Source organism: Octopus bimaculoides, chromosome 17, assembly GCF_001194135.2.
Source record: "Octopus bimaculoides isolate UCB-OBI-ISO-001 chromosome 17, ASM119413v2, whole genome shotgun sequence".
In the NCBI taxonomy this organism is placed as follows: domain Eukaryota; kingdom Metazoa; phylum Mollusca; class Cephalopoda; order Octopoda; family Octopodidae; genus Octopus; species Octopus bimaculoides.
In genome coordinates, this window is record NC_068997.1 from 9369540 (window position 1) to 9380218 (window position 10679).

Sequence of the window (10679 nt, forward strand, 5' to 3'; positions counted from 1 at the left end):
ATATATATATATATATATATATATATATATATATATATATATATATATATACATACACACACACATGTGTGAGTAGTGTAATTTGCATGAAGCAATGTCTGATATAGATAAATGGGTCGTTTTTTTAAAACCAAAACAATGCAAGCTACAAGAAATAATATAAGTTGACAGCTTGTACAAGGTAAAAGTACAGACTATTGACTTTTATTACTTCTTATAACTGATATTGTTTTGTCATTAAAAAAATTGAAAACGTGTTTGTGTGTGTCTGTATATCTCATATGTTACATAGTTTGTCCATGTCTAATCTTGATGATAAATGATGATACTTACACAGGTGTGTGTATATAAAGACATTATAAATATATATATATATATATTATTTTACTTGCTTCAGTCATTTGACTGTGGTCATGCTGGAGCACCACCTTAAAGGGATTTTTTTAGTCAAAGATCTCGACCCCAGGACTTATTCTTTGTAAGCCTAGTAATTATTATGGGGACATAAACACACCAGCATCAGTTGTCAAGTAATGGTGGTAGGACACACACACACACACACACACACACACACAACAGGCTTCTTTCAGTTTCCATCTGGTTGGGAAGCAAGCTTCTTACCACACAGCCATGCCAGCAGAACTACACTCCACTCTTTCTGTGGTTGTATAGACCAATGGGCTTTGTCAAATCAGTTTATCTGTGATGACATACAACATGAAGAAGAGGTCCTCAATGGTGCTTATATACTCCTGAGCATTATGAGGCATTAATGCTTCCCACTCATACCAAAGTTTATGATTTAATCCTTTGCCTGTCTTGTGTAGCAGATGTGATGCACAGGACAGATTTCCATGGCATCTATGCATCATATTTGAGACACATTCCCAGTTTTCGTCAACCACCAGATTAACTTGGGAAAGTTTTATATTTCTCAAAACATATGAAACAAGAACTAAAAGTTTGGAAAGAAGCATGGATGTTTAGGATAAATGTATGCAAATGCTTTGGCCAGGCAAAGTGTTAACCTTGTTTTATTTAGACCTACAACAAAACAACTAGAGAAGGGGAGGAATTCCTAGTGACACCAACTGTATGAAAAATTCATAGTAAAGAGGGTGCTACAATAAGATAATAAGCTTGTGTTTATGTTTGCAGCAAATAGTTTTTTTTTTGGGGGGGGGGGGGGTTGTGAGATCTCCATTACAAGCAGAATCTCTTTGAAATTAAAGTTTCCACCAGTTACACTAACCTCACACAAGAGTTTGGTTTCATAAACAATCAGAGAAAACAGAAAAATGAACGCCTCACCAAACCACCACCCATTTCACTTCTTTTCGTAGTGTGAGGTCACAGACTGAAATTATTCAATATAACCACACAGAGAAATATTGGTGCTGGAAACAATTGATACTTAACCTATTTTAGTTTTTCAAAAAAAAAAAGCATTTCTTTTTAGATCAAACATATCAATTTCATTTTTGTTTTGTACATTAATACATGTACACTGCTGTCCCGACACCCTCTCCTCCACCTTCACATAACACTATCCCTCACCAGTAACACACCTGCTCATACACACACACACACTCTCTCACACTTCTGTTAAGCCACACACATACACACACCTGCCTCCTCAAATGTCGATCTATTACACACTCCTCCTCTAATACACAGCTTTTACCTCAGATATTACTTACTAAATTCGATTCACTTTATATTTCTACTCCCCTACTTGCCATTTTCCAGACGCTGTCAAAACTAAATACATACATATATACATACACACACACACACACATATATATATACACATACATACAAATACACACACACACACACACACACATATACATATATATATACACATACATCGAACTAAATTTGATGACTGGCACCCATGCCAACGCCGTCTCCATTGGATACGAAACTCGGCTTGCGAAGACCTGTTGGGGCAAGCGAAAGCGAAATCGTGATGGCACCTGTGCCCAGTGTCGCCTTCCTGGCACTTGTGCTGGTGGCACATGTAAAGACATTCGAGCGAGATCATTGCCAGTACTGCCTGACTGACCATCGTGCCGGTGGCATGTAAAAGCACCCACTACACTCTCGGAGTGGTTGGCGTTAGGAAGGGCATCCAGCTGTAGAAACTCTGCCAAATCAGATTGGAGCCTGGTGTAGTCATCTAGTTTCACCAGTCCTCAGTCAAATCGTCCAACCCATGCTAGCATGGAAAGCGGACGTTAAACGATGATGATACATACATATATACACATAGATACATACATATATACACATAGATACATACATATATACACATAGATACATACATATATACACATAGATACATACATATATGTCATTATTCAGTTTTATTTCAAGATTTTTCGTGAATAGAGAAAGAGCTGGTTTCTAACCTAGATTCAAGACTCACGTATTTACATGTGTGTGTGTGTGTAATGTGTGTGTGTATGTATATAAATCAACCAGAGTCCAATGTCTGTCAAGCTACAATAAACCCACTGAATGTAATTTTTAATACAGAGTAAATAGGTAGCAGTAATTTATTTTCCATCCCTTACTTGTTTCAGTAATTGGACTGTGGCCATGCTGGGGCACTGTCTCAATAGGTTTAGTAATGTTCACATTTCCAAAGGTTACTGACTGTGAAATAAAATGAAATAAAATGCCTCAAACAGACAACTGTAAACAAAAATTCAACTTGTTTCCTTGTCTTGCTGAAAACCTATCTTTACTCTCGTAGCACTCAATACTTTTAGTTTTACTTCATATGTTTATTAGTCGTTAACGAAAGTCACTGGTCTATTAAAAAAAACAAACAAACATCTAATTTGATCATAAATCATAGAAAAGTTACAGCGGCTAAGGTGTCAGTTTATCACTTAAAGAGGTGTCACTGACTGTATAATGTCGTGAGCAAGGTATTGAATAACCCCCTGCCCTAAATACCTGGCAACTAAGCAAGAAATATATATATATATATATATATAAAGAGAAAAAAAACTCAGTTCAGTGGGAGGGGGCATTGAATAAACAGAGTTTACATTAGTAATTTAATAATTTACAGTACCAAGATGATGATATCGAGTACCACTGTAGAATAACTACATTACCAAAACATATAACTCAGTGACAATATAAAATGGTGAAAGTTGGTAATAAAACAAGATCAAGGGGTTAAGCAAGGGGTTATAAATATGGGAAAGTGATAAGCGATATGGGGGTGAGCAGACAGCAAGAGAAATCATTATGAGAACCCCTATCAAGCATTTCGGCCTGTTAGTTCTTGACACTCTAAGGGAGCTAAGTCCACCTAGGTAGTGACTCCTAGGTGTCCTCCTGCTATTTTTGAAATGAATAGCATGTAGCTGTTTTTTAAGCTCAGGTCAGCCCTGGTCAAACAGATCTTTAATCAAAGATATTCTTTTCTACTCTAGGCACAAGACCTGAAATTTTTAGGGAGGTGGGGGCAGTTGATTAGATCGACTCCAGTACACAACTGGTACTTAATTTATCAACCCTGAAAGGATGAAAGGTGAAGTCAACCTCGTTGGAATTTGAACTTAGAATGTAAAGACAGACGAAATACCGCTAAGCATTTCGCCCAGTGTGCCAACGTTTCTGGCAGCTTGACGCTTTCTTTAATCAAAGATATTACAACTGTGATTATTCCAGTTTTTATCCAACATATCTAGAACTATATTGTTCAATGTATCCTTCTTTTTTTATAAGAAAGCAGAGTCGGATTTGCTCCAGGCAGATTTAGTTGCTATATCAAATACGTAGATGTTCTCCTAGCAATGTATAGTTCCATTTAGTTGCATGGCTGAATTCATGTCTTCTCATGGAAATGGATTTGGTCTGTCAGATTGAATTGCCCAAAATGCAATCCATACAAATTGAAAGTCCTCAGGGCACACCAACAAACCAATACTAATATGGGACTCACACTTACCCTACAAGTAACTATCTAGGGCCTCTTTTTGTCAGGGTTGGTTATGGGTTTCTGTACCAGGGAAGTTCCTCTCCAAAGCACAGGCTATGACAAAGTGATTTTCTCTTTTGAATTCTAGCACTTGCCCATGCAGGCAACTCCCCCCCCCCATCTCCCCACACCACCAACGACATCCAAGGCTCATATAACTTGGCAGCAATTGCTGTTAGAACTCCCAGAGAGCCAGAACAGATATTGCAAGACACTGCATCGAACACTGTAACAGTTACACAAATTCACTAATTTGGATTGGAAATTTTTTTATTGCTTCCCCACCCCCAAACAATGAAAGGCAAAACTAATCCTGAGAGGATTTGAACACAGATCACAAAGTCAGAACAACTACTACAAGCCATTCCATCTGATGCTCTACCGATTCTGCCAAATCGCAACCTTACCACAAGCTACATTGGTTTTATATTTAGAGGACAGATGTCATCAGCATGTGTTGTTTCGCCAATAAGGTCTTGGTTTCCATGTCACATGAAATTAAAGAGAAACTCATTGCTTTCCTCTCTCTACAAAACTATTGATTGTCAAAACTTTGAAAAGTCTGCTATTTTTAATGAAGTTGTGATGTTCATTTTTTTCATAACATGAGTATTAATGGAATATATGAAGCAAAGTGGTTTTAGCAGGGAATCAAAATAAATGGTGGAACATCACTCAATAGGATCTTATATCCACTCAGAGATGCTTGCATCCAACATGGGAAGTTTTATACAGTCACTTAACCTTTAAGAAACAGCAACCAAATTTCCCTCAAATCTTTTGTAGCCATCATAAAAACAGAGGATGGACATACTGGACACTGTAGTCCTTGATATACAAAAGGACAGGACAATAATGACTGGAGCAATGTCTTTGACCAAAGATCTGCTCGATAAGCGTAGATGACATAAAGGTTAAACAGCAGCAAACACAGCAGTAGAAATAACTACAATAATAATAACAACAAGAGCACTTGGAGAGTGCAAACCTCCGCCAAGGCAACACCAACGTCTTTTCAACGATTAGCTGGAGACAATTTTTAAAATGAGAATTTCTGAAATAAACTCGACTGCTCTCATAAATGAGAATACTAAAACTGAACTTGACCGCTCTCAAAAATTAAGTAAGAAAAACAGGAAAAAATAATCCAGAATCTTTGTCCGGTACTGGATTAATCCCAAAATCTAATCAGTTTGTGTCAGTCACAAGGCCAAACATCCCTGAAAGTTTCATTCGAATCCATCCAGCGGTTCTTGAGATATCTTGTCTATGGACAAACAAACAAACAAACACAACTGAAAACAATACCTCCGCCTTAGCGAAGGCAGAAGTAATAAAATATAGTACTTACTTTTGTTTTTGTTACTGTTGTTACAGTTTCCCGAAGAAAGCTCTGTATCAGTTGAACCAGATATTACATTTGTATCAGACAAGTTTTTTTTACCAAAATTTGGAATACTCTCCTGACTACTCTGAAATGTTGCCATGGCAATTATCTTCCGTTTATGATTGCACAGCTTGGTAAGATCCTCAGCGCAGTTCACATCATTGACAGTCCACTGGCGAGACACAACACTAACATCAAAATTAAACACTTTGTCTACAAGAACAGGACATTGCAGACCACATTTACACGTCCCTTCTGTTGACAGGTAATCCTGGACTTGTTGGACAGATGATAAACGTGTGTTACTGGGACTGAAAAAAAAAAAGAGAAGATAAAAACAATTATAGCAAAGAATTTAAATTTGAAAAATGAATTTTAATTTTCATTATCTATGAATTATATATACACACACATTAGTATCAAACAATGAGAATGAGTGCTCAATACTGCATTAGTTGATAAATATTCTTTACTTGTGGATTAACAAGGCAACCAAAGGTTTCATGTTGTAGAGGTCTCCACAATTATTCAAGCAAAGTACATGGGAATTTTAGTACTTATCTCCATGTGCGTGTGTGTGTGCGTGTGTGTGTGTGTATTTACAAAGCAAGTTTTTCTATCTATTTTAGAAGTTTTGTTCTTATCAGCAAGAATTGTATGTTGTTTACATTATAAGAATTTTTCTTTCATTTTTTTCTTTTCACTTTGGGGAACTTTGAGAGATAGGAAATAAATAATTTTAACAGTGGAACTCGAAGCACATATACAGCTATAATTATTAGCATGTAGAAAATTGGTTTGAAAAACCTTTGAATAGAAATAAATCAATGGCTGCTAGCAAAACATGAACCCAGACCTCCTGTAGACACGGCAGTTGTGTGCCTATGAGCAGCCATCGGCTTTTTTTCAACCAAGGTTTTTTTTTTAACCCAATAACCAACAAGCTGTTATTTATCACCTCATCTCCTTAAAATGATTTGTTTCATACCTCTCAAAGTTTCTAAAAATGGAGGGTTAAAAAAAAAGAAGAAAGAACTAAAAAGTCTTATAATGTAAGCATAATGTTTATATTTTTGGTGTCCCTAAAACATGTAAACACACTTTTGCAGCCCATAACTCACTAGATATTTCTTCTGTTTCAGGTGCAACCAGTTATAAATAATGGCCGAGATGAAACTAAACTCTAAATAAAAGGAAAGGAAATTTATTTTGAAATACTACTGGAAGCAGGAGGATGTAATTGAAGTGCACAGACATTTTCGAAAGTAGCTTCAAACATATCCACCAGAGTGACTAACCATTTCTTGAATAAGAGATAAGTTTGAGGCAGAAAGATATGTTCAAGATATCTACAAGACGTTCTGGAAGACTTGCAGATGTCCGTGAGTTTCACAAAAGGTTAATTTGTGTGTAAATGATGTTTTTGTGCGAAAACCTTTTTTTTTTGTTATTTGTGAGGGATTTTTTTTTCGCATAGAAAAACAAAAAGGAAAAAAGAAAAACGAGTTGCAAATTTCTAGTCAGCATTTACAAGAAAAGAAATGTTGATGGAATCTGAGAAATAGAAGTTTCATGTTCTGTAACAAAAGTAAATTTCTGACATCTCGGTTAAGTTACTTGTTCGTAGAAGAAATGTTTTTCATATAATACACACCCCATTTGGTATACATTGAGATAATTGGTTAAAAAAAATCAAAAAAAATCAATACTATTTTGTTTAGTAATATTTGAAAATGAAAATATAATAATAATAATAATAATAATAATAATAATAATAATAATAATAATAATAATGTTTTATTTAATAACTACTAAGGGTTCACAAAAAATGCTGGGGACAGTACAGGACAATATACCAACAACAATGCTGCTGCTGATGATGATGATGATGATGATGATGAAAATTTGGGTTTCTTACAGACAGTGGCCTCTGAGATATCAGAGAAGAGAGACTGAAGCAATGAATCAAGCAAAAAGGATAACAATAAAAGGCATCTAATATTTTTATAATTAGCCATGTTGAAATGCTGGGAATGATGGTGGTGATGCATGATGATTTCTGTTACATTTCGATGTTTATCTCTGCCAAGTGATCATGTTAGACTAAATTGCTGTGAAATTATAAATAACTCTTGTGATCTCCACCCCCGTGGTTCCCATAATGCGCAAAAAAAAAAAAAAAAAAAAAAAAATTGCAGGACACATCTTTGATAACTGCCTTTGGAGCATGTCCATGTTGCATCAATCATTATTTCATGATAGAAATATAATTTTTTTTTTTTTTTAATGTATCTGTCACTTTTGAGGTTGCTCAAAGAATATCTTATATATTTGTCAATGGATATCAAGATGAAATATCAATAATAGGATATCCAGCCAAGAGATTGGCAGTTTGTATTCCATCATTGATACAATTTCCGAACTAGCCCAGTTTCACCTATTTATAGATGGTACAAAAGTGAGGGAGCATCTTGCCAATATAAAGAACTGCAGTACAGTAAAATTGGTTTCAAATTCTGGCACAAGGCCAGCAATGTCAGGGAGGTGGGTAAGTCAATTACATCAACCTCAGTACACAACTGGTACTTATTTTATTGACCTCCAAAAGGATGAAAGACAAAGCCAACCGTGGTAGAATTTGAACTCAGAATGTGAAGATGGGTGAAATGCTACTGAGCATGTTGCCCAGTACACCAATGATCCTGCTAGCTCACTGCCTTACAGTGCAATAGAATTGACAAATGTCTTCTTAGTTTATAATGCTGACTACAGCTGTTCTCTGGTCATTTTTCATTTTGCTGCCTCTTCTTAACAAATGAAATTCTTTGTGGCTTAGTCAGAAAAGGAAAAAACGGTACCCATGTTCTTTTAGCTGGGACTTGATGGAGTGGGGGAAGATATGAAGATCTCATTATCCTCAGATTGGCGACATTGTCTAAATGCTTACATTAGAATGGTCTTGCCAAAAGCTTCGAAAGGCCATGTGATAGTATTCAACAGGGAAACTGGTTTAGTTTAACTTTTAGGGTAGGCAGAAGCACTAGCATTGATAAAAGAAGATAAGGGGCTGATCTACCATCCAACATGGGGGGACTTTATATATTTTAAAGAGCTCTAAGACTCATAAGGTTGGGGGTTTAACCAGGTTCCCATAGTGTATAAGCGACTAAGATTACAATACTACCCCACTTGATGGGATGCCAGTTAATTGCAGGGTTAATTTCTCAGTTATTACTGGAACTCATTTATAGATGAATAGAATGGTACTATGTGAAATGAAGTGTTTTGTTCAAGAATATTTTACACTGACCAGTCTGGAATTGAAACCATGATCTTACTATCCCAAGTGAAATACCCTAACTACTAGCCACACACTTTCACCTTATTCATGTATTACACTGCATTTTTCATGGAGAACCATTTCTGCATAGATTTTCGTCTACCCAATTATATTCTCAAGGTTTGAGTCAACTGAAATCTATGGCAGAAGGCAATATTCAAGGCACCATGGAATCAACTCTGATTCCATGTGATTCCAAAGTAAAATTCTTAACTACATGGCCATACCTACCTATAATAGACAAGCATTCTATCAAGGAGAGATCTGTCTTTGATTTATTTAACATTACAGAGTTCCATGAAAGTACAGCTACACAAAAAGCAAATCTAAAGAATTCAAACTTGCTACAGTAAACAACTAATTTGAATGGTGAAAGAAATATTAATTTTACTAACATTGTCCCAGGGCCACACATGTTTGGGAATGGTGCTTTTTGGTATTGAAACTGGAAGGATGGAATTCAAACCTGGTGCTATATGAACTCAGAACATAAAGGCAACTAAATACTGCGAGGCATTTTCTCTACCATTTTAACAATCTGGTGCCTAAGAACTGGAAAGTAACATTTTACTTCAGCAACAAAAAGATTCTTTTGAAAGACACAAAGAAACAACTAACAATATTTGGATTGATTTCTTTCTCCAATTTCATACAGAAGATCATTATACCAATGAATAAGAATTACCATTTCCATTCTTGAAATTACACCATGCAGTAATGGTGTTCTACTGATCTTTTGTTTATCCAGTTCTCTAGAATTATCTCTTATGTTTTCAATGGAAGCACCATTATTTATAGAAACAGTCTACAAGGGTGAAATCTAATTTATTGAAAGCAATAGACCAATGCTACAGCTAGAAGTAAAAACAACAATGTATACAGATATATACACACACACACATGCACCTATACATATATATGCACACAACACATGCATGTGTACACACACACACACATACATATATATATATACATTCATGTACATATGAGGGCACATGGCCAAGTGATTAGGAGTTTGGTTGCATGGTCACAAGATTGTGACAACAATACAGTTCTTGGGCCAGGTGGTATATTGTGTTCTTGAGCAAGACATTTCATTTCCCATTGTACCAGTCTACTTGACTGAAATGAATCCCTATTGGTTGCTGGTACAACTTACTCCCCCTCCCCCGAAGGGGGTCAACATCTGCTCATGACTACACTGGCACATCAATAATTAGTGAAAGCAGAGTACAAGTTACCAAGTCATTCTTGTGCTTCCCAACCCTGTGGTCTCAGGTTCAATTCCACTGTGTAGTGCCGAGGACAAGTATCTTGTACAGCAGCCCTGCACTGACCGAAACATTGTGAGTGGACTTAATAGACAGAAACTGAACGAAGCCTGTCTCATGTGAGTGTTTTGCATATATGTATGAACCGATGTCTTGACATCATGTGATGGCTGTAAACAAGCATCACCATCACACAAGTGGTGCTGATTGTTTCCAATCTTTTGTGAAAAACATGTTTGGTCATGGGGAAATATTACTTGGCTTGGAAACAAGTGTGAGTTGGTGACAAGAAGAGCATCTGGCTGTAGAAAATCTGCCTCAGCAAATTCTGTCCGGCCCATGCAAGCATGGAAAAGTGGACATTAAATGAGGATGATGATGATGATGATGATGACGTTTGCATGTAAATATATGCAGACATACATTCATCTATATACACATATGTGTATCTCTCTCTCTCTCTCTCTCTCTCTCTCTCTATATATATATATATATATATATATATATATATACACACACATACACATTCATATACACATATGTATGCATTCATACATATGTATTTGTGAGTGTATATGTATAAGAGTACTTACATGTCCATATACATATGTACACACACATAAGTTTAAAAGAAATACCAACTGTGAAAGAATCTACACTGAATAAAAATTTATTT

The 10679-nt window shown here is 36.0% G+C and overlaps 1 protein-coding gene across 5 annotated transcripts in view; it reads right to left on the minus strand.

Moving 5' to 3' along the window:
* LOC106869579 (mucin-3A) overlaps window positions 1–10679 on the minus strand; it is a 381249-nt gene that overhangs the window by 98914 nt on the left and 271656 nt on the right. For all 5 annotated transcript variants that reach the window (XM_052974105.1, XM_052974104.1, XM_052974103.1 and 2 more), the window contains exon 3: window positions 5357–5703. In XM_052974105.1, the coding sequence (XP_052830065.1) occupies window positions 5357–5703 (347 nt within the window). The remainder of the gene's footprint in view (window positions 1–5356; window positions 5704–10679) is intronic.